The 26,880-nt window shown below is 26.6% G+C and overlaps 2 protein-coding genes across 2 annotated transcripts in view; both read right to left on the bottom strand.

Annotated features, from left to right (window-relative positions):
* Nucleotides 1-2,533: 2,533 nt before the first annotated feature.
* On the bottom strand, nucleotides 2,534-4,786 carry LOC113549277 (E3 SUMO-protein ligase KIAA1586-like). Its single transcript, XM_026950503.1, has 2 exons — nucleotides 3,153-4,786; nucleotides 2,534-3,055 (listed from the first exon to the last, which is right to left on the bottom strand). Exons 1-2 carry the CDS (start codon nucleotides 4,749-4,751, stop codon nucleotides 2,624-2,626), a joined length of 2,031 nt encoding a protein of 676 aa, XP_026806304.1. The 5' UTR covers nucleotides 4,752-4,786; the 3' UTR covers nucleotides 2,534-2,623.
* Nucleotides 4,787-11,548: 6,762 nt separating this feature from the next.
* Nucleotides 11,549-26,880, bottom strand: part of LOC113549210 (glycosyltransferase 25 family member) — a 66,665-nt gene continuing 51,333 nt past the window's right edge. The window contains exons 6-10 of the mRNA XM_026950402.1: nucleotides 25,489-25,563; nucleotides 25,358-25,415; nucleotides 14,867-14,994; nucleotides 14,544-14,747; nucleotides 11,549-12,576 (exon numbers count right to left, since the gene is read on the bottom strand). Coding sequence (XP_026806203.1) covers nucleotides 12,390-12,576; nucleotides 14,544-14,747; nucleotides 14,867-14,994; nucleotides 25,358-25,415; nucleotides 25,489-25,563 — 652 coding nt within the window. The 3' untranslated portion in view covers nucleotides 11,549-12,389. The remainder of the gene's footprint in view (nucleotides 12,577-14,543; nucleotides 14,748-14,866; nucleotides 14,995-25,357; nucleotides 25,416-25,488; nucleotides 25,564-26,880) is intronic.

Genomic DNA, 26,880 nt, shown 5'->3' on the forward strand with positions numbered 1-26,880 from the left:
AAATTTTCGTATTGAATCTGCCTTTTATTACCTAGAAAAATTGAAGATTGATCAATCAGGGTTCGCAAATTACTTATTTTTGATATTCCCGAAACTTGTCCCTAAAAAATTTCGAACTTTTAACTTCAGTTATCCTGTCAGGACTTTTATATTCATTAGTAATAAAATTGAGAATGTCGGCCAGAAACCAAGGCTACTAACTACTATTATAATTCAATTTCAATTTGACGTTAATATATTGTTAAAGTCAAATATAAAACTACGTATAATATTGATCGCTAGAATAAAGTTTTTATTGAAACGTATAAATTATTATAGTAAAAAATTTACTTAAACTATGATACAAATTTATTAACAAAGATTTTGTGATCCGTTACTAGCCACTTCGGTAAGGAGTAAACTGAGTGAACACTGAACATAACTGATCACCTAATAATAATGTGGTGCCCATATTTATGAGCAGTAGCGATCGACCCGAAGAATGATTGAATTTCTGGTTGCATACTCGTCCACCGAGTGACGTCAAAAGCCGACGACAATCGGGTACCACGTACACAACTACCCGAGTGTTATGCCATGTGTAACCAGTTGATTTTCCGCAGTCCAAAAGGCACCAAGGACTACCAATGGCATCCAAACTACAGATGGTATACCCACAATTTATATGATCATTTTCTGTAAATGATAAATTTATTAAACATTAATTAAAATCAATTAAATTATTCAAAATTATTTCTACTCTTTTTGAGTTATTTATAGACATTGGAAATTTTCAATTTTTTTTAGTTTTATTTCTGTAAATGTCAAATAAATTTTTTCATGGTTAAAAGCCTTGAAAATTGTATACAAGATGCTACATAAGTTACTCTTATATATATTTATATATATACACATATACATATATGTAAAATACATAGGTATAATTTAATTTTATAATCATTTTAAGTTCAAATTTCGAATAAATACGTCAAAATCACAACAATTAGCAAATTTTTTTGAAATCAATCAAAAATATTCAATTTTTATAACAAAGACTTGAAAATGTAATACAAAGTTTCTTATAAGTACTGAAACTAAAATATCATCTAAAATATATATATATAACAATTTTTTTTTGTTATAGGTACTTATTTAAGTTCAAATTTAGATATTAATCTTTACAAATTTTAATTTTTACTTATTAAAAGTATGAATAATGATAAGTATTAATTATTTTGTTCTAGTTAAAAAACATTATTTTTAAGATGTAAAAGTTTTATGTATATTATTTTATTATATTATACACATTAATATTTTTGGCAATATTTCGGCAAAAATTAATTCAACCTATTATATTTTTTTTTCACACTTATTTTTTTCTTAAGAAAATCTGTGTTTATTTTATTGAGTGAATATTTGTGGTTCAGAAATTTGTTACATAGCTATACCCGAGAATGCATACATTGAAGAAAATTTTTTTACATTTTAAAGAGAGGCTCACTGTTACTATTAGTTACATAAAATAAAATAATTACTTTAATTGTATATAATTTTAGATTTGTATTTTTATTAAGTAAATACCACTCAAGTTATTTTGTTAAAATTATTTGTAGTTTACGGAGTTTAAGACAGGATAAATACACTGGTATTATTTAATTTGTCACTCGCAACGTCGTGCAGGATTAGCTATTTGATAACAAAAACATAAAAGTAAGATTGATAATCGATTTTTGTAATAGTACAGAGGAGTAAATATGAAACAACACAAATTAAATTCTCAAAAGAGGGTTTGAGGCATTTCAGCACACTATTTGTTTTTTCTCTCTGACCCACGTACAATATAAATAAAACGACGCACTCATGCAAAATCGTTAATTATGGTTTTTGTGTATTATTTGCGCAAAACCAATAATTATTACAAAAACTGTAGAGAATATTATATTATATAGTTTGACATTTAGATTTTGTTGTATTTTATTTATTAATTTTCTTTATACTCAACTTAAAAAATACAAATACATGTTAACATTTTACAATTTAATGGATATTAAATTGTAGTTAGACAATATTTAGAAAAAACATAAAAATTGTATTAAACAATATTGTGAACTATTTATTATGTCAGTTTTTAGATTCGTCACTCGTCACTTCGTCAATTCTAAACATAATAACCAACGGAAACGAAATAAATTTCAAAATGTATTCTTTTGCATGATAACAGGTTTTAATATTCATATTGTATTCTTTTGTTACCTATAGTATACTCACTTTATAATATTTTAGAACAATATACAGAAAAACCATAATATTTTTGTTGAAATATCGACTAATAATCAGAGGTGTTCCCAATATTTTTTTTGAGAGTATACTAAGACTCTAGTCAAGGTGAAGATCCATGATTTAAACAAGGGAGGGTAGAATGATACAAATAGAACCTTTTTTTAAGTATTTAAAAATACTCATAAATCTTTTTAAAATAAAAGTAATAAACATGAATATTTAATAATATACAAATATTTTTACTGTGGTCTATAATTATAAAGGATGTGTTAAAAATATGAAAAAAAAAATCAAACTTTTAAAAAAAGCTTGAAATTACCTTTATAAGTCAATAAAATATGAAAATATACAAATACTAAAAAATTTAATTAAATAAATTGTTAAAAAATAATTTCTGCATCTTATTTTCGTCGTCTATTTCTTTTCTTTCTTTACCTCTAGGAGTGGAAACGGCAGAACGGTGATCTCTTAACCAAATTTTAATATAAGGTCTAGGATTAAAATCTGCAATTGAAGGGCCATTGATAGAGATGAACATCAAATCTGACACATTTTCAATGTTTAAGCTAGTCCTTAAATCAGTTATTGTCAAATTCATATCGGAAAACCCTCGTTCACAATCAGCTGTTGAAGTTGGGAGTATATTTAATGCTTTCATGAAACTAGAAAAAACATTTCTTGAACGGAAGTCAACTACACTTTCAAATTCAGAAAAACCTAATGTCCGTGATACTCTTTTAACTTCATCTTCTCCCTTTGCATCATTAATTGCTACTTTGAACACTTCATCAATTACCTATAAAATAAAAGACGATTTATTAAATATTCATTTATTCTGTTTAAATAATCAAAATATTGAAATAAATTATCAAAATAATAGTTTTTTTCTTTACCTGAATGTCTTCTAGCATTGTTTTATTTTTTGAGTCATCAAATAAGCGTTGACGCATTCTGTCTACTAAATTTTGCAAAAATTGTAACCTGTTAATCCCTCCTGATTTTGTCATTGTAATATTGACACCTTTGTTAATTCCTTTCTGAATAGCTTCTATAATTTCCTTTTCTTTTTCCCCAGGTTCAGCTTTCAGACTTTCTAAAATTCTAATCGTTCTATTTATCTCCGACTGGGCACGCATTAGAGTTGTTTTTCTGGACTGTAATATACAAGATAACATTGCAAGCTCAGAAAGAACATCGTAAAAAAGTCCAAGTTCCTCCAAAAAAGAAGAGGATTCTAATTTTTTTTTTATGCCATTTGATGTCACATCATGTGTTTTACTAACATGTAAATATATTCCCGGATAATTATTCCATATGGCTTTTATAGTTCGAAAACTGCTTGCAGACCAGCGTACATTCAAAACACGACCTATTTTTTTCATTTCAATGCCTACTTCAACACAAGATTTATCTAAACCCATTGAATTTTTAGGACTTTGATGATAGTAAGCGTAGAGTTTGTCCATTAGACTTTGGAAACGAGAGACTCCAGTACAATCTTTTATTACGTCATGTACTGAGAGTTCGAGGCGATGACATAAACAATGCCAGGTAAATAGATTCGGAATTTTTTCGCGTAGTTTAGTAGCAACTCCAGCTTTCTTACCCGTCATTACACTTGCTCCGTCACTGGCAAAAGCAATCCAGTTGTTTAATGCAAACGATGTTGATATCCCATTACATTCTAAACTTAACCAAATAGATTTTTCGATAGTTTCAGCATCTTGTCTATCTAAGTCAATCAGGTCTAAGAATGCTACAACCGGCGATTCTACGTCAAAATATGATGAAATATACAAAATTAGTGTACATTTGGTACTCAGCGTTGTTGATTCGTCAATCATTATGGTAAATTTCGAATTCGACTGTATAAGGCGTAAAATAAGTCGTTTGCGCATCTCCTTTGCAATGACGTTTACCATTCGAGTGGCAGTTATTCTGCTATGTAAGGAAGATCCCATGTCCAATCCATTGATTTGTTGTAATTGAACAAGTTCTTCAAACTGTTTAAAGGGACGGTGATTTTTTGCCAAGCAATATACAGTTCTAAAAAGTCGCGTATTGGAATCAATCTCTACTTCAGATATACGTTCGAACATTTTATCTAATACTTTGTCTGAGCTTTTTTTCAATATGTTTTCAGCTAACACATGAGCTTTGCTTTCTGAATGTTGTTTAATTTTATTTCTTAATGAAGCCAGTTGATTTGTACGATTACACCCAGCAGCTATGATTTCAAAGCCTACCCACTCAGAAGAAATTCGAACTTTGCTATCGATGTTAGATTTTTGAAAATTGATACTATTTTTAGCTTGAATGCAATTATTACATCCTAGTTTCCCATTTTTGCTACTTAACCATGAGTTTTTCTTTTGAAACTCTATTACCTGTTCTTTTGTCCATAATGCAGGCCAAATTTTGGAAGTATCCCATACATCTTGTATTTGATTATCGATTTGACTATCACTAACAAAATTATCTTCATTGGGCATCACTAGCTCGTGTGAACTAGTAGCACAAATGGCAGTATTAGTCGCATTTTTAGGTTTTTTTTCTCGGGGCATAAAAAAACTATCAAGTGTTCCGCTTTCACGTTTAAAATTCGAACTCATATTTTGATAAAAATTTAAATAACACTTTATACAGTAAAACAGATTAGGATAGTTAATTAAACTCAATTAAATAAATTAATAAAACTGCTCAAATAAAATGAATACGTTAGTAAATAATAATTAATAAAAGAATTAAGAACTTATTCACGGTAAACACAAACGGTAGATCACACAACGCACAATCGATTTATAAAAATAATAAAATGTTACAAGTCGGCGGTAACGGATGTACTGATTAAATTAATCGTGTTCAGAGTCAGACGCATTTCCATCATCTAACGCGATAGTTCGTTTCTTGTTTTCTGAGAATCTAATAATAGTTGTAAGATATAAGTGTCATATTTCCGTTATCAGCGTCATAAATAATAATTGACTTTCGTAGCATTTTCTGAGTAACCAAAACCAGTTTTTTTTTGTATATAATTTGAGAGTATACGCAGTATACCCATATTTCTGACAAAATATCTTGAGAGTATACGGCGTATATGTAGTATACCCTATGGGAACACCCCTGCTAATAATCATGTATTGAAGTTATAAAAATGACGTTATTTATTTAAATATAAAAATGTTAAGTTAACTATTACTTTTATAAACTTTTATATTAACTCTTAACAAACTTAGAAAATTCAGGTTTTAGAGCTTTCGAATTGACTGTGATTGTATTTTACCTCGGTATACTATATTTTCTTTGGCAGTTGACTTTTATTTTTTACTTTTCCGATTCAAATGCCATACTTATTTCAAATTCAAAAATGTATTGATAAAATGAATAGATTTTGTTCAAACACTGTTGCTTTTCACGTTAAATTTACATGTGTATTTCAAACACTTATAAAGCATTATTTTATGTCATTAAATAATTATATTTTTAAAACATTTTTGAACTTCAAAACCATGAGTTATAAAATAAAAATATTGTGTTTTTATTATAATCTTATATTTAGTAACATTTTTATGATGGTTATTTATTATCTTTTTTTAATTTAAACAAATATTTAAAACTATTAATTTTATATTCAACATAAGACTACGAAAAAAAATAGATTTTGAAATAATGAATATAAAATTATGATTGTTTTGATTGGAATTGTTTTCAATTAAAATAATGATAAATTATAATAATTTTGATGAAAGTTTTGTATAATAATACAATTTGCTTTTTTGTCACTATTGAAGGAACAGATTATTTTTTCTACAACCAAATTGATCTTCATGAATTTCTATCTTTGTCGACAACGATGACAACATTTATATTGACTCCATTTCTTCAAGTACGAGTTTTTAAAGAATTTTTTTGAATATATTTTTCACGTGTATTTCATCTTATTAAGATTTAAGTTTGAAAATTTCACAAAATAAAATAAGATTTTTCTGAATTTATTATGTTCCTGCTAGTGAATAGTTTTACAATTCCACAAGTGTATTTTAATATAATATTAGTAAGCTATTTACCAGCATCACTAACGAAATTAATTTAATGTACATATAGTACAATAATTACATTATATAATAATAATATATAATTTTCTATACTTATCATTACTGTACAATAATAGTATTTAACTAAATGCAAACCAATGTGGATTGGTTTAATCACGGAATATCTATAGATGTTCTGATATTACGTTCAAGAAATCCTACCTCTTGTATATTTCCATCGTATTTTGTAACTTAAGTTAATAATAAATAAGGTTGCTTAATAAATGGGACAAATTTTAGTGCTATAAAAAAATATACTATTCACGATATATATGTATAATACCTACTCCAGAAGATAACTAATAAATCTCATTGTATGTTATGTCTAAGAAAATAATAATTTCTGTTGTCTTATCTTTATGTTTGTTGTCATTGTGAAGTTGGCGTGTTTTCATTAAACCAGTGTTTAAAAATTAAAACGACAACATCACACGAAAACGAAAAGCAATAATATTATCGTATATATATATATATATATATATATATATATATATAAAAGAATCCCAGTTGCAATAAAGTAACCGTTTATTTTTTTCTGCCGGGCAAAACTAAATTAAACAACCACTACTACTAACGAATAAGTAGAAAAACAGTTATCAACCTACACAGAAGAAAAACACTGTCGTAAAAATATATATATGAAGATCGATTAGAACGTGGTGAGTGGGTATAACGAAGGTTTTTCTGCGGTCATTCCATAGTTAAATATTATATTATAAAACTTTTGAAGACAATAATGTTGTAATAAGGTTTTTAGACATAATTATTGCATAGATTTATATTATTATTATTTAAATATATTTTATTTCTAGAAACTTATTTTTATGCACGAAAATAAGAATTCGTTGAATGATTGAATACCTATTTTATTTTAACTAAAATATAATATGAAAAAGAACAGCTAACTCGCTATGTTGTAGTAGCCAGTAGATGCCAATATTGTACTTCGTCATTGAGTAGATCAATATAATGAGTGTTTTAAATTTGAATTAAATGACAAATCGTTACTTACGAAAAACAATTCTGCAAACGAAGACTGTCTGTTAAGCTATATTTTCATTTTTTTTAAAGAGTACTGTAAGTTGGAGGTTGAAATAATTATTGATAACAATTAATCACACAAATTATAATTAAGTAATTATTATAATATTATTTCATATAATATTCCCAGCTTTCTAGTAGTTATTAATACTCTAGTTAAGACCGGGTTGAGTAGGTTTATCGTCCATGATATAAATAATTTTACTATATATTTAAATATTTTGAAAATTTCATCATTGTGTAATATAAAAATAATAATATTGCTATAATAATATGTAAAATAATTTTTAAATTACAGCAGAATAACACTTTAATGATATTTCATCATGTGTTTTTATCTTTGAGATTCTAAGGTTTCTGCAGTAAAAACATATGAGAAACCATATATTACTATATATATATATATAGTATTGTCAATAAAAATTAAAAATACGTATAAATCTTAAATAATAAAATAATTTGCATTTTTTTCTTACTTATCACAACATTTTTTTCTAGCACAAATATTATCTTCAGGTCATAAAAAAATACATTGTTTTAAAATCAATCGAAAACATAAATCATGTCTATAATGCTCTGTTAATTAATAATAATTTGATCTATGTATAGGTACGTTTTTATAATTTGTTGGAGATATAACTCAAACAATAATATTTCTATTGGTATTTTTTAATTTAAGATACACTGATTGCACATGGAAAAATGTTTAACATTTTTTGTTTGTACTTAATTTCGCAGTCATTCCTCATTGAATCCATATTTTAAACAATTTAATAATTATAAGTTACAACACAATTTCAAGCTTATAATTTATCTTATTCACACCTATTTATTTTAAATATAATATAATTACTGAGAATATTCATGCAACTTACCAGTATACAGAACACACATAAATACGTTGGTCGTTGATTACGCGTATTATTTTAACTGTGCTACGCAGCTAATTATGTTTCCGTTTCGGTAGATAGGTATTTTCTTACGTGTTTAGCTACTGCTACTGAAAATGTATATCTACTGACATTATGAACATCGTTTGCGATATGCTATGCCGAACGGATAAGTTTATTGATTCTCCTGAAGAGCGTTTTATAAATACAATTACCTTTATGCTAAGAGTTAACCGTTTATGAGTTTTACCGTTTGAGAACAAAAAAATAAAAATAAAATAATAACTTATTAATAATTGATACTATTACAGCTACATTGGAGTGTATTTAATAGCATTTGATATCCAAACTAAATATGTTTTGCTTTAGACACAAAAAAGTAATTATCAAGCATTCCAGCATGTATGGTTCAGTGTTGACATAATTTCGGGGATTTACTAAACTTAAAAATATATATAGTTATGACAAAATCTTTTACCACGATGAGTATTTTTTCAGTTTTTTACTTTACGTAGGTAGTTAACAGTTTTTTAAATTTAAATGTAAATCTAATCAATAAAAGACAGTTGTTTTCCCTTGCAAATAAAAAAAAATCGTGTACCTATATTTTTTTTGAGTTTGTCGTTATCAATCTTATACGACATACGGCATAGTTGATATTTATCAGAATTTATACGGTTATCAGAATTTTTCCAAACACTTTCAACCTGAACCAAAAACAGTAAATCTATCAAAATAAGACTAGTATTCATTAGCAATCGTGTACGCAGTACGCTGACTCTGTGGCCCTGTCGCAGAATTCTGGTGTAGTGTAATAAATACCTACCTAATTCGTGGAAAACAAGACCCTGTCAATTGGTTTCCAACTGAACGTGGACCGACATCCGATCACCGAGATACAAACTGAAAATAATATTATTGGTTATTATTCAGCAATTAGTGTATAAAATAATCCTTTTTAATAGTCACCATCTAAGCCCCCTCAACTCTATTTAAATTCGTCGTATGAGTCTAAGTGTAGACCTACAGCATGTATAGAAAACAATAAACATCTACTTATTTAAGTAACAACTTTCATGATAATTGTCCCGTTTGTAATAATATAAACCCTTCACTTACACCGCTATTGTACGTAGTTTATCCACACTTAAATCTGTTAGACGATTTCAAGACCAATGCCAAAATGCATGATAAGTACCGTCAAGTCGATCCGTCTATCCACTCAATTGACCATTGCATATATTTTTGATGAAAAATCAATAAAACAACGTGATTACCAGTAACCGTCATAACTTATAAAGCAATTTATTCACAGACAACTTGTTGCAAAAAACAGTGCGCCATTTCAACTTTAATTCTTAATATCAACTATAGTAATAAATCGAACTTTTTAGTGGGCCCTTAAAATATATTGTATTTAATTATTAAGTGTTATCGGTGTCCAACTATAAATTGTGTACTATTTTTATTTTTTATGTAAATTACAGCCTTGATATATATATATATTTCATACATATGTAAATTATGGACTAAGCCATATTTTATATGAGTATACATACAATATTATCGATTAATTTAAGTGTCTACATTCTGTGATACTCATAACTTTGAAAAGTTCTAATAACATTTTTGAAAATATTTCTTTTAATTCTTTTATATCATGAAAATTAAATTTCAAGTGAATAGTTTATTATTAAAATAAATTCAAAATTTTTAAATAAAAATTCTTGTATTTACTTTTTTGCTTTACTTTATTTGTCTTTCGTCTCAAAACACGCGCGTATACTAGTATATTCTTCTTTTTTCTATAATCGATAGGTAATATGACAAGTCACTATGAAATCTGATTGTGGAAAATCACATTTGTTGCTGAGCGCCCGTATTTCCAACGTGTGGTTATATATTATTATACCAACCATTCCTAGTAAATCGTATGAAAGATCGATGGTGGATTCGATTTCTTAAGATAGAAGGTAATGAAGATGATTTCATATCTTCTACCGAGCCGGAATAACTAAATGTATTCGTCATCCTGAAAAAGACCATTTTCTCGATAACTTATTATGTGTTACAAAATTAATGATAAAACGATCAAATTATTAAATAAGTTAAACATTAGGTATATCAACAATCAACATATGTTTATGTTAATACATAATATAATACCAATTTGATATTAGACTGAATACATTATAAAAAAAAAAAAAAACTATAAGTTAACTATTTTATTACTTATCTACCTACTAAATATTGTAAATGACCTATAAACAACAATTACATTTTCTGAATAACCAAGTTTTATCAACAGCCTTTAAATTTACCGATGTAGTATTATAGTAATAAAAATCAGATAACCATTAATTTTCGTTATTCCAAGTTTTAGGTCAGACTACAATACGATGTAGAACTAAGAAATGATAATATACTGCAGTGAATGTATATTTTTTATATAAATAGTCATTTAATAAATCATACAAATTATATAGTAATCAGTTAAAATATGTACCTAATAAGTCAGAATATAAACATGAACTAGTATTATTAATCTTATGTTGATACACATTATTATACCTATCCTAGTTATACGGAAAATATTGACTTTACCGAGTTAAATGTTTTCATGTAGAATATAAATTAAATTAATAATGTTGTTTTCAAAATATTTCCAAATCTAGACTTGTAAAGAAAAAATTTTCTTGACGTTTATCTTAAGGATATTTTAAAGACTTTGGCTGGTGGCTGTTATACGACAGTAATACAACGTCTTGGATACGACGTCGTTTGTACACACTCAAACACGATCGACGTGTCATACTGTCTTGACATGACCATTGGCGTAGCAAAATATTTAATTTTTATTTCAAGCATTTTAATATTGTCATTGATGATCAAAACAAAAATAAGTTTGACATTGCGATAGCTTTAAAATTGACAGTCATCTTTAATCTTAATCACATCATTTCGTCGACAAAATCTTTATGTTACTGATTATTGGTTGAGAACTAAATATACGAACGCTTTGAAACAGACAATATAACGTTGACAAACATAATTAACGTGTAAGCTTTGTACACAGCGTAACACTAAGTAGGTCATCGACCATCGTTTCTGAAGATACACATTTGTTTTATTACATGCGATGGTGAAAAATAAAACCAAGCGTTAAATATAAATGTAAAATAATATTATTAATATGTAAAAGTAAAATACATTTATTTTTAATAAATATGGCATATAATATATAAAATAATAAATTATGCGCATTTATAATAATATCTAATTCATAGAAATAAAATACCCACTAAATATTCATTACATAAATAGTTTTGTTTCTGGTAACAAAAAACCAATTATTTGGAAATAATTACATAATTTACGCTTCACTTGTAGGTCAAAAGACATGAACACAAAGTTATCATCATTATATAAGTCTTATAAAAACGAATCAATCAGTCTATTGAAGTACAAGAAAAACTTTTATTTCTATTTTATTGTACTAGTATAAATATCACTATGTTGTAAAATAAAAATATACCTATGGTATACTACGCGTTTTTGCTCTATAGAAGTAACATAAAAAAAAATAAATTGGTATCAATCATATATCGAGTCTATGTAAAAATAAAACGTATAAAATGTATTTTAGCGTTAATGATAAAGTCAACATTGTTAATAATTTAAAAAAAAAACTTTATATCATCTCCAGTCTACTGTAATCGTATTCAAGAGTTCGATTCCAAGGTTAGGTACCTTTAAATGTATTTTTCGATCTCATAACACCACGGCATAAATCCCTTTCCCACTATACTTAAAAACAATGCTGGTGTCATGTTTTCAATAAAAGTAAATTTTCTACACGAACGCGCCAGTATGAAATTACCAGTGAACTGTACGAATTTACTGCTGTTTTTTCCTATACAATATCTTTGCCGAATTCGTTTCCATATAACTAATGTGTAATATATAATAATAATAATTAAATGTATAAAAAAATCATAACGAATATAAAAATATGATATGACACGTAACAAATTTCGATAACAGGCTATTCAATATTAGGTTATAATAATAATATTAATAACAAGTAATAATAATGGCACACAAATCACAAATCTTCTTTGATTTCATTTTGTTCGGTCGCGAACTTGTCATTCGTCACCTGCACGGTCACAGAGTCTTCGGTGTCACTGACGTAACCATCGTCTGACGTGTACCGGATGGGATAGATGAGCAGAGGCGACGCAGACAATGCGATTAAGTTGCGTTCTTCAAATTGCTCCAACCATTCGGTCCTGTAACGAAATAGATAGATTATTATTTTATTTGTTTGCGTCGAATGATATTGTTTTTCATCGAACAAGACCAAACAACGAATTTCACACGTGCAGGTGAATAAATCGCGTTCACACTTTGCACACCACTCTGATGGGATTATCAATTTATATATTATACAATAGCGTAAAAATTGCAGTAGAAATAAAAGGTTTTATGGTGTTTGAATTATAATATGTACATAATACATAAGACTTCGAATCTATAGTGTAGCCTAACTGTGATTTTTCGTTTCACGTATTGGATAGTTCGAATGAGAATAAGCGAGAACGCAGAGGGCCACTCTGTATATGCTATATAATACGTAGTATAAAATATTAAATATCGGTCTGAATGGTATTTATTTGTTTTACATATGCGATAATGATTTCGATCCAACAAAGATGAATAACTACCAATAAATACTTAATACATAATATTATAGTAGTGGGTAATACTATATACTAAGTAAAATATATCAATACTTATATTGAGTTATGTACATTGCCATTCATAATATATACATCTGGCTGTTATACGATATCGTACCAAACAAGATAATCACTATAATACTACTCGTCAAACGTATTAATGTTGATATATACATTGAAAAAATCTGATTTGTTCATAGTTTAAAAAGGAGGGAACAAAGTTCTTTGAAAATAATAATTTTAAACCATGTTGTTTTATTTATCTTTGACGGTTAAAGACATTAGTCATGTTCGTATAAAATTCGTTATATAGCGTGATATCATCGTAATCGAATCCATCATTTTTTTTAACTTTTGACACTATAATCATGTAATATAATATACAATGTGGGTGTTCTATCGCTGGCGAAAATAATCATGTTATTTAACACACGTTTAAATAATATCGTATTTTTTTTTTTATATATAGATATCGAACCAAAACTATACATGACTAATTATTATATAAATGTGATTTTGAATTCTTGATATATAGAAAATGGAAAAAAAAATGCATTCATAGCTATATTTTATTAATATCTAATATTATGAAAATCGATATCTTTTTTGAAAACTTTAATAATTTTTAGTTTTATTTTGTTTATTCAAAGCATTCGATATAGAAATATAACGTCGTAAATGAAACTGTAATGATTGTCAAATATCCGTACGGCGTACGATATAAATAACGCATAAAATGTTTGATATAAATATTTACTATAGTTTTGTTTGTAAACTATAACGGTTTAATATATGTATATTGTATATATTATTATAATTATATTATAATACGGACATTTGTTTGATTTGTTAATAGTTGTTTTCAGTTGTAGTGTGTTAATGTTAGTTCAAGAGCATTTCCAGAACAAATTAAAATATTATCAAGTCAATTTTATGTTTTTAATCCTGAAAGTCAACAACATTACATACATATAATTTATTATTAAAATATCCAACATTTATGATTGTCCAGTTTATTATTTTTTTGCTTGATAGTAGTTTTATAATTCAATTATTTCCATATTAAGTAGATAGAGTGAATTAATTATATTTAAATGACAGTTCTTAGTATTGTGCACTTTTATGAACTGTTACAAAAAAGTATACTTTATATTTCATTTTTATGTAGAAGTAAAATAAATTGAAATTATATGTTAATTATAACTTTACGAGATTGTAAAGCATTGCGATGTATATATTAGTTAGGTTAGTTTTATATTATATATATATATAAAAAAAAAAAAATGTAAATCTATAAGTATATCACGGATAGTGGGGGGGTTGCTGTTACTACACCTGTAACATCCCCCCCCCTGGCTACACTCCTGATGTATGTGTCACTACTCACTGTCTAGTATAGAGGCAAGATACCGTAATATAATATTATGATTTATTATACCTTTGATAAAAACGTTACAATAGGTGTGCTGACCTAGTAATTAGTACCAATAGAAAAATTATTTCTAAAAACAACTTACTGAGGATGTTGGTTAAACATAATTGGGAGGAATTCGTCCACCGGGAGCAATTTTTTTAACGGGTTAGCGTTTAACAGTTTCTCTGCACCGCGTCCGCTCAACAAATATCCGAGTGTCCAATACGAATAACCCGGCCGCACAAGGAGTTTCGAGTTTTCTAACTGGCTTTCGTTGTTGTCGTTTAATGACTTTCGACCAATGTAACTATATTTCGACATGCAACAATATAACGTAACAATAATATCTTACATAATATTGGAAAAACGATCATAATAATTATAATATGTATTTTGTATGTTAGTAACATATTATACTGTACGTACACTAAATCCCAAGAAACTTTTAGACGTCTCAATTCGTTCAATACCATTTGTAATTTGAAACGAAAATACGGTTCAAATCTCGCGTCATCTTCTAGAACCAATACTTCGTCTAAACCTTCAGAAGTTGTCTGAAAAAACAAAACGACAACGTAAAAATATAAATGTCAAAGTTTTTAGCTTTATAAATGGAATTTAAATATTTTTATTTTAAAATATAATTGTATGATATAACATTTTTTAAGAATATCACTTTTAAAATATTATATTCTTATAACTATGTAGATTTTATGCATTATATGAAAACATTTTAAAACTTTCATAATTTTAACAATAAACAAAAGTGCTAAATAAAGACACATATTTAAACATAATATACTTGGATATGTATTAATAGTATTAATTTACATTAATGCATTTTTTTTTTAATTGTATTTAATTGACACATTATATACTAAATATATATAATATTATGTTATATGAGCAGGTTTTCTGAAATATATATACTTAATATGTATTTAGCAGTGAAAATAACCATAATTTTACCTTTTATTTTATGTACTCAAATTGAAAACCATGTGTTGTTAATCAATTGTAATAGACATGTAACTTATATGTTTTTGCATTAATATAACTACATCGATATGTACATACACCTATAATATTATATTTATTAATTTTCAACAGTTGCTAACTCGATACTAGTCAAAGTGTCAAATACGAACGAATCAATAAACTGTATATAGTAGAATACAGTAACATTTACAATCGTACTCCGTCATGATGGATCGTTTATACGGGCGGGAGAACAAATAAAACAATAAATCTACAAGATCGGAAACGTAGTGAAAAAGAGTAAAACATAAAACAAAATAACTACACTATTTTCCAGGTATTTAACAAAAAAATACTTTTAATACTTGGAAAATAATACAATTTGAAACGACGAGACCGTAGACGGGACACTTGCGGCATTACAGTTGTTTTATTAGTAAAAAATTACATAAACATGTTAGTTCACGTTTTGAAACCATTTCGGTTATTGTAGACGACAGCAACGTAACGTCAATAATCATAACACAAACATATGTTGGATATTCATTGGTTCTTTTATTAATTCAATTTTTTTGATTAAAACTTTTCATTATTAACTTGTATATTATACATACTTACGTACCTAATATAAGTATATTCACGTACATGTATTACACGGATAAAAATCATCAACGCTACTAAACACGTTTTCGTATTACAAAGTAAAATGTCGTCCTTTCAAAAGGTATGAAATGATTAGCATTACACATAATATGTAATAAATTCTAATACACATATAAATGGCCGGGTCGTGGGTATAGTATAATTATTATCAAATAATCGTAAATCGTATTTTTGTTTGTCAACTGTAAACATTTTTTGAAAATGAGTCTCCGTCAATAGCTTAGCTGACAATAAGTTATTTTAAAATAACGCATTGTACACAGCACTTCTCCGGCACATACAATATTTCGGTGGAAATATAAAATTTAACGTTTATTATTCTGCGCTCCAACCATAATATATAGTAGATATTATAAATTTCTTATATTGAATATAAAATATAGCAGTGGAGGTCACAACACTGCCGATCCAAATATTGGATACCACGACATTTATAAAATATAAAGTATCTATTCTGTCTATTATTTATTTATACCCACAGTTGTGAGTGTATAATTCCGGTAAATAATATCTGTATTTTCAGAAAGTATAGAAAAAAAATTGTATATCTTTTCGTAGTAACGAAATGTTAAATTTATTTTCAAGTATGCGTATAATTTTTCCGACTGTGCTTTAAAATAAGGTCTGGCCGGATGAGTTTGTGCCTTGTGGTTTTCTCATAATATATTCATTACTTTTATCTCATCCTCTCGTCCTTAACCCCCAGGATTAAAATTCTAGATACACAGCTGCAGTATACAGGTGTATAGGATTAAGTTTTAGTGGTATTACAAAAATTCGTTCTTCGCGCTTCAAACGTTTTACTCTCTTGCAATTATAACTATACACAATATCCAAAACATACTTCTTGGCATAAACGCAGTAAGTTAAATTAGAACTCAGTTTTAGCGGTGTTGCAAAAATGTGTATGCGTGTCAAACGTTTTACTCTCTAGCGGTCTTACGTAGCTTTAACTGGACAGTGATCGTGGTAGACGATACAGAAGTATCGTGTATTTTATGGCATAGTTTTCGAAAATTATAGGTTCTAGAAATAAATGCGGGAGCCCCAAAACCCCGTTTCCGGCTATAAAATACTATATTTCTAGCAGTTGGATAAAAAACGAAATAAAGATAAAAACAATAGATATTTAACCTTAACTTTGCAATACTTTGATTATACATGGCAATAAAAATAGGAAAATTAGATACACCACTGTTGTGGTTCATTTTTATCAATATTTCATTACAATACAAATTATGATACTAATTCAATTTAAAAATAAAACATTGTTCAATAGTAATAGTTACAACTAACTTCAAACCACCTTTTATTGCATGCGATTGAATTGGCACCCTGACCACTACCACGGCACGATAATAATATTATGATTACGGTTGTGCTCTTACCACTTATTTGCCGGTAGAATGTTTGTCTCATGACGGGCGACCACTATTATAGCTGATATAGTACATCACGCTTACTCTTTCAATTCTGCCACGCCAAATTATCGACAAATAAATATTGTGCATCAAAAGCTTGTTACATGTAATAAAGTAAAAACTTAAAAAATACATTTAAACTAATTCAATATTAACTACTATCATAATTCATGGTATGATTAAATATTAAAATGTATTATAATTTATATAGTGAAACCTGTATATAATGGACAGTCACGGGACCAAAATAATTGTCCGTTATAGACAGGTTTAAGTGTTTTATAACTAAAATTAGAAACATATCTGTAAAAGGGAAAATGAAAATTTTGTATGTATATTATATTAATATTGTACATATTATTATTATTATAATCTTCATCATTATTATTATATTATAATATTTTACATAAACGTTATAAATTTAATTTTAATATTTATCAGAATGTTTACGAATACACAAACCGCTAGACTCCTTACAATAAATAATGTTCATCTTTTGTTTTAACTTGAAAGATTTACACGGTACGGTAAGTGCCATGCAATATGAAAAATACGTAAACTCTGACTGCGAACCGATATAAACTGAATAAAAACATTCGAATTACTTATGGGTTTTCTTTTATACGTTTTATTACAATTTATTTCTGGATTTATTTCTATTTAATTGTATATCAACTTCATAAATTCAATAGGTACTCGAAATTAACGTTATCGAAATCGGCAATAATGCAATCGGTCATAATCTGTGTTTTCACGTGTAGGTACTTATTGCGCTCTATATTGAAGCTGTTTCGTAGTTTGTATTTATATAATATGATATTACATTTAGATTTGAATTAGGATTTTTGTCCGTTATGAAATCACCGGGGTAAAATATTAGTGTCCGTGTCCGTAATACAAAGAGTCCATTATGGGCTGGTCGAGATACATTGGAATGCCTATATTTTTTTTTATAAATTATACAACTATGATATGGAATTCACTGTAATTATAGAAATGGAGGCTAGAATGCCAGATCCTTCCATAGACTTTAAATTTTACCAAAAATATTTTTTAATAAATCCTAAAAATACACTATTTTTTATTTATATTCATAAAAACTAGCTATTTTGTCATAATAGGTATGCATTATATGGTTAAATAAATAAAATTATGACAGGAATGCTCCCAAAGACCAACGAGTCGTAATTTGTAATAATCGATAGAGCAAAAATCTAGAAATATAAAAATTCCACAAATTCAATATTATCAATATTGGGTTAAGTGGGTATGAATGTATGTGTTTTAAACATTTAAAGATAAAAAGAAATTAGTTTTTATTACAATTTAGAATGTCACTATATATAGGTTTCCTTTTCGTCGTTCGTTAAATATTCTTATGCAAGTATAATGCTACCGGAACAAAGTATAATAATATCTGATGTAAACCGATATTTAATTATTTACATTTTAAATAATCCGCACTAAAATTAAAATACTTAAACAATTATTTGATTAAGAATGCTCAAAAATGCTTAAAGTAATAAGATTTTTTTTGAGTTTTTATATATATGAACAAATATATGTACCTAATAATAATGGCCATTAATTTAAAGTATGTAAAATTGTTTTCCTCTTAATTATTATATGACGATTGATAAATAAAACTTAGTACATCGGTAACCAAGTATAAAATACTAAAAAATATATTTTTTCATTAACTTAAAACTATTACTATTACAAAACCAAAGTGCAAATTATTGGTAGATTAATACTACTTATTTAATTATTTCAAGATAAACGCTAAAATTTATAACTATCATACACATTTTGTAGATAATTGTAAAAAATATTATATTAGCAAAAATTTACTATCATAGTTTTAATACTTACACAATATTATTTCTTTCTTTTTATAAAATAAGATTTTCCTAAACATATTTTTACAAAATATGTAGACTGCATACTATACTCGTAAATATTATAATATACTAAAATAAGCTTTATATCCGAAGCTTTTTTTATGAATACTGTGTTATAACAGTTCTCTACATTTTTATCCTTGTCGAACGGCACGTAATTCAGAAAATATATGTTAAAATATACACATTTAGACCGGGTTATCTTTATGAAAGATGTAAGAACATGAAATACAAATTATGGACAAGAAAAACAATTTAATTCGTGCAAAGATTAATATAGAATTATCACATACACTATTGAAGAATACAAATAAAATGAATAATTATTGCATTAAATATAACATTGCTGAAGTAATTATAACGATATTTTAAGTTGTAAATCTATTTCCAATATTGATTCAATATTACATCTATTTTATAGTTTTGTAAAACCATTTGTAAGAGGAGAATTACGCTGGCATCCACTACACCTTAAATAAAATTAACTTTTACAAACGGGACATGCTACTGAATATTTTTTTCACTAGGAGAAAAAAACATTGAATCATCGATAGTTTTTTGAAGGTTTTTAAATTTTCTGAATCAAATGTTATCTGTATATTGCTATGTTTTTTTGGAAACTAGGCAAAGGTAAGATTATACAAATTCGATACTGCTAGAACATCTAAATTACCATATTTGTTGTGTTTTTTGGTTGCCTAATCAGACAAAATCGTTCACGTTTCTACGTTTGCGTTTTTTTAAATGCTTATCCATAGTAAAATTATACTATCTATGTTAAAAAAAGAATATATATATATATATTATAAAATAAATTTTAAAAAGTGGGAGTAGCGTACATATTTCTAAAATGTGATGATAAAAAATTTGTAATAATTATATAACAAATTTTAAGTATATTTTCCTATCTGTGAATTTCAGCGTAATCTACCTAATCTTAAATACTATTATCTTTAATTTAAATATTTTAACAACTGAAAAACAAAAATAATCGTTTAAATTTTGAATTAGTACATCAAAAAGGTAAAAATAAGGGTGAGAACATGCTCGGTGATTCATCCTTTGTATATTATAATTAATAAGTAAATATCAAGATTTATATTATATTATACTGTCATGTAATTAATATAAAAATATTATTAGAAAAGATAATTGGTGGTCTACTTGTCTGTAATTCACTATAGCATCTATTATCTGATATCAGTCTGTAATTGTCACGGGTACGAGATTATTAGCCATATTTTAATATTTTCCAAGCTGTTAGTTTTTTTATTTTTATTTTAGTACTATTAATAATTAACCTGAATTACTAATATGATACGATATATATAAATATTGATTATAGAGGATATTTATTCACATATACCCATTATGCTACGGAGTTTAGGAGTTCTTTGAAAACAATCGTTTGTCGTCGATTATTTCCACACGATTTCGGTCCATTGAAATTATACATTTTGTTCGCTCGGGCGCTTTTCATGTTAACAATCAGTTTCACCTATCAATGATTCGCGCGACTTTGTATTAGCGACAACATTTATAGTTCGTACTACATTGTTCGTTGTTTGAAATCCTAAATCTTTCTTAATAGTACTATGTATAATTTAACTAATTATAACACAGCATCCCGATTCTATTAGTCTCGTTAATATAATAACTCATCATAAGATACGAATAAACTATCTATTCCGTTTAATCTCTTTGTCTTTTGTCAACCTAATAAATTGATTGAAATCATTGTTAGAAAAATCGTTTATAATTTATTGTAGGCAATATTGAAATTATATGGACTTAAAAAATGAACGCTAATAATTTAAGGAATACCAACACATCACGAATAACTTAAAGGTAGCACTAGGTTTTTAAATAGTAAACTTATTGTAACTAAAATTATAAACAGGATACAACAACTAAATCATTGTTAGTTATCTTGCTATGTCGGAGTAAAAATCATACGTGTACTATTGTCTATCAGCAAATATATATATATATATATATATATATACATTAAAGTAAATATAGGTCATTTAATTCATTTGAATAGAGATTAGATTAAATATCGCTTACGAGGCCTTATCTTATTTCGTGTTTTTCTAAAATATTATTGGGCTATTATACATTATTATTATTTTTGTCATTAAAATTAAATAATAATTATTGATTCCTTATAATATTAATAATTACTTAACAACAGTTATTTTAAGTTTATATCATATGACACCAGCGTTAAATAATTTGTTCAATTATAAAAAATATAATAAATAATATAGTTAATATATTACATGAATTTATAATTATAATGATTTTCTTTAAAATTAACGTACTCTTCATAATACGCAAGCACATAAAACGTTAAAAAATGGAAAACATTTTAAAATATAGTAATAATCCGAGTGCACTACCGAATAAGTAATGTTATTCGTTAAATACTTTTATAAGTTATTACATAGATTAATATTAAATGTTTTTGCAACTGTTTTTAAACAATAATTCGCAAACTCCAGAATACATAACGGTATAGTTTAAATACGTCCTTAAAAATTTAGTTCCATTTGGAAATGTACCGTACGAATATAAATAAAATTAAACTGAAAAAGAAAAAAAATCCCAAATCAACCTGAATCCAAGTTTATCTTACGCTTATTCGTTAAAATAATTTAATAATAATAAGTATCCACACTCGTACGAGGTGATTTAACTAAAAATAATTATCATACGCTACATGGTTATAATAATCCTTCTATAATATATTAATATTTATAAAATTAACAAAATATTAAACGGAATAAGTAAAAATTATAAAATAAGTATAAAATATGAGTAACTTTAAAACAATATCTACACAACTAGCTACTTCAAGATAAATGGTTAAAAGAACATGCAGGTAAATCACAAAACATCTATTGCAGATCTCTATTTGAAGCACCCATATTACTTTAAATGTAGGTATACAATAATATTATATATATAAAACTTAAAAATACACTGCAGAATGCGCTTTTCCTCGTTGTATATGAATTGGACTCCGATAAATAAACTGTTAAATTCTTGAGTTGTGTTACTGTTAGTTTTAGAACTGTATATACGATAGTATACACTATGCAAACCTTATAAATTACTATAAACTTTAACCTTCGTATAGTTTCGTGAACTACTGTGGTTAAACATGGAGTGATTTAGAATAAGAAAGTATACATTTTATATAAATCTTAGGATATAGTATAATACTATAGTAAAGTAACAGATTGTATTTGCGCAATTTTATTATAATCGATAACAAAATGTGATTTATCTTACAAACTGTAGCCATTTCCTACATTTTAATACTATTTTATATAGCCTAAAATTAAGTTATATATTATGGTTAAGTTTTTTGTCACTACGAGTTCTATATAATTTTTAGACTGTTTATTCATTATAAATTGTTGATTCGTGTAAATAGCATAAATAGCATGATGATATAAACTATAAAAACTACAATTACCTATAAATTATAAACGAGAACAAGTTCAATAAACAATACAACTAACTGCAGATAATTCTATAAAAATTGAATTATTTTTTCTGCCGAATGAAATATTTAATGAAAAAAAAAAAAGTTAAAATAAAACTTTGGAAAACGATTAAAAGATATACAGTTATAAACATTTAATAGTTTAGTTTCTGGTTATTTAATATTAAGTACCTATAATTTTAACTACATTTTCGTATATACAAGACATTTATACGTAGGAATACGTATGTAATTTTCCCAGGATTTTATATATTACATTTAATTTCTAATTCATTTTTATTATACACATTTAAATCACTTGTAAAATTAATTACCCGACATTTTAATTTTATTCTCTTTTGTAAATAATTTAAATATATTAAAGTAAATGAGTTTGAAAACAAAAATAGATATAAAATCAATATATTGGAATAGTAACTAGAACATTTAAGAGTATATTATTTCCAACTTTCAAAATCAAAAAATTATTTATAGTAAAAAAATAAATAAAATAAAATAAAGTTGTGTAAACTTCTTTTCACTAAAAAAAAAAAGAATAAAAATGCATTACTGTATTCTTAAACCATATAATTATCTACGGTTGAGATAATTAGACAATTTTATGTACTTACGTAAAAAACAAAAAGAAATTACATAAAAGTCTATAAAAATATATATTTTTTTTAATTAGTTAATTAGGGAATTGTTAATTTAATGTTTAAAGTGTACCGACTGCAAAATATTCTTATTATTACACATGTTCATTGTAGCGAAAGTTCATAAATAGAAGTTCGCCAATAAATTATGACTACCATATAAACGTACAATATGATATTACATTCCAACTGATTAGTACGTATGCGTGAGTAAAACAACAACTATAGTTTAAAACTATTTTACTGTTGTGTAATAAAATGAATCACAACTATTTTGTAAATCTAATAACGACCAGAAAATATACGACTAGGGCTAATAGTGAATATATCGGGACGTCGTACTGCATTTATTACATTATATTATTATGTTACAAAAATACGTCTTATTGATAAATGCGTTTTAGACTTTCAATCTAGAGAATTGGAAAAAAAGTACAAAGCGCCGTAATATATCCTAGTCTTTATATTACATACACACCTACATAAAATCTATTGTAGTTTCCTTCTACATGTTCTGTTCTATAGACACGCCGCTTTACTGTTGATATCGATAGGCGCCCGGACAACACCGTTGTGAAGCTGTTGTTATAGTACACTATAGTAACCAACCTATTCCACGTGAATGCTCACTTGTCCGTTTGACATCACGTAGGTACTTCTCTGACATTTATTTGTAGTATGAACACCACGAATTCTCAGTTTATAAGATGCTCTCGGGTTCGTTCAAATTTGCTTTATCAGTTGAACTTTGTTAGCTAATCACTTTACAGCTGAGCGGTTACCTACTTTTTATGCATAGATATGTTAAAAAAAATAATCAGCTATGAAAATTTAAATTAGAAATGTATGCCATAATTCAGAAATAAAAAATAAAAATGAAAACGAAATGGTAAAAATATAATATTGTTTTTTTTTCAATCAGGTTATTATGTAAAAAAAATATTTCCAAAAATGATATTTGTTTTCAAAATTTTGAGTTTTACTATAAAAAGAATCACTTGCTACGTAAATATACATATAAATAGAACACTCTTGATTTTATTCTAAGACATTTCTTTATCTTATATACTTAACACCCCAACCTGCACACCCAACCATCAGACGCCCGTTTGTCTTTCTTGTTCATATTCTGCCCGGTATTTGTCGAGTTTTATTTACGATAGTTGAAAATAACCAAAAAGAAACTTACGACTGCCATGCCCTGTTTTGTCTCCATGGCGACAATATCATTGTTATCGACAACTAACTCACGATAGACATCGCGTGCTATAACTGATATTTATTTTACCGCGAGTTGATTCAAAACTCCGTACAAACACAATAATAATAATTTACATACAGTTATAGAAGAGGGGACTTAAATAATAAGTATTTTTAGCGCCATTATAATAATAGTATAATTCGATTCGAAATGTGAGGGTAGATCAATATTATGAAATATTTACGAAACAATAGGTACAACCTTGCTGAAACAATGATCAACTCATAAGCTATAACCAATCTTATTTATTGTATGAATGTTTATACTATTCAATCATTTATACGCCACATTTTTCGTATCTATACAATAAATATTGATAAATTATTGTGTTTTTTTATTTTATATCCTAAAATTTTATTATCCAATTAATGAACGAAAGATTTTTAAATATTTGCACCTTATATGTATGACCTTGTTCATTGATAAAATATTTAAAAAAATATTATTGCTATGCGTATCGTATTAGGTAGATATACGCATAAACGGGACATGCTCAATAATAACTTAATTTAATTTAACTAAATATTTAAAAGAGCAATATTACCTTTGCCCAAATTCTGTAATGGCTCATGAAGCATCCAATCTCTCCTTTAGTAATTGGCCTATAAAAGACAACAATTAAAACATAATTAAATATAAAACGTTCTTCAAAGCTAAATAATAAAACTAATTTACCGTTTATAATAGGGGTCTTTATAACCAGGCATGAGCCTCACGCCCATGAACTCCAAATCCTGTTCGGTCAGAGCTCTGAAAATAAAAACACATTTAGTTCATACTTAACGTTATCAACATTACCGCATTCAATAATTTAGGAAATTGGGATAAATACTATAAAGGTATATTGCAGATTACTGACATTTACGGTTTATTTGCTCTTATACAATACGACTCAAACTACATAATACCTACGATTCAAACTATCGGCGATTTATTTTACTATACTGGGCATTTCTTTAAAAGCGGTCATTTAATGTGACACTCTCGAAATTTACTATGTGGATTGAGATCTTTTTTTCTATTTATTCCAAATTGTATAGTTATTCAAATTTAAAGCATTGATATATGTTTAATTTGTATGATTTCAAATACTAGATAATATATAATTTACCTGATTATTATTCATCATTTGTCACCTTTCGACAAATAAAATGATAATATTATCATAATTTAATCAAACTGTAGACATTTTGATATACTCATATTATTTCGCCTCAATAACAAATTTAAGCAACTCTAAAATGAATGTGCTCAAGATGAAAAAAAAATTATAATTTAAAAAATATATAGTGAAATAAGAAAAAGCGTTTAGTATGTGAAAACTTGATTTATTTTAAATTCAAGATGGGAAAAATAATTGATGTCGAAGGGGAAATTGAATGGGATAATTAGTGAAAAAAGTGAAATACTCAACAAAATCCTTTTATTAATTACAAATCGTTAACAAAACTTTAAAATACATTTTACGGTAAATCACAAAAAAGTAAAACAACAACAACAAAAAAAAAACTAGGAAAGTGGGCATCACTTCACAGCTGTGAAGTAAATATCGAGTGGATCGCTATAATGGATGAGCTAAATTTAAATTCAAACACACCTATATACTATTGTACACGAAAAACGATTTTAAATGTAGACAGTCTGTCAACCTATATCACTAAGTATATTTCCTTCTATATTTGTTGATATTACTATTAAAGTAATTTATTTTATTATTAGTACAATGGTATATCAATGTTTTTAATTTGCGACGAAAACATTGCATGGATTATATTAATATTTAATTATTGCTTACAATAATATGTATTTTTACTATACTAGTTTATTGTTATTAACTTTTGAATCAATAGCATTTTACCGTGTAATAATAAAGTGTGAGAAGGTTTATGGTGTATAAATGAGAAATATCTAAAAAATGTGTCAGTATAATTTTTTAGATTTTTTTTAGTGCCAGTATTAACTACTTATGGGGAATATTGTATTATATTTTCAAACCTTAGTTATAGAAAATTTTATTTTAAAAATTATATAAGTATAACAAAATCCTTTAGAAGATATATTCATTTT

The sequence above is a fragment of the Rhopalosiphum maidis genome, chromosome 1 (genome assembly GCF_003676215.2).
Source record: "Rhopalosiphum maidis isolate BTI-1 chromosome 1, ASM367621v3, whole genome shotgun sequence".
NCBI lineage: Eukaryota > Metazoa > Arthropoda > Insecta > Hemiptera > Aphididae > Rhopalosiphum > Rhopalosiphum maidis.

What these genes read in the sequence shown, in the direction of transcription:
- LOC113549277 (XM_026950503.1), bottom strand. Translation starts at nt 4,751, where the DNA reads ATGCCCAATGAAGATAATTTTGTTAGTGATAGTCAAATCGATAATCAA. An exon ending in CAATGCTAGAAGACATTCAG is followed by an intron (nt 3,056 to 3,152) that starts GTAAAGAAAAAA and finishes TTTATTTTATAG; the next exon opens with GTAATTGATGAAGTGTTCAA.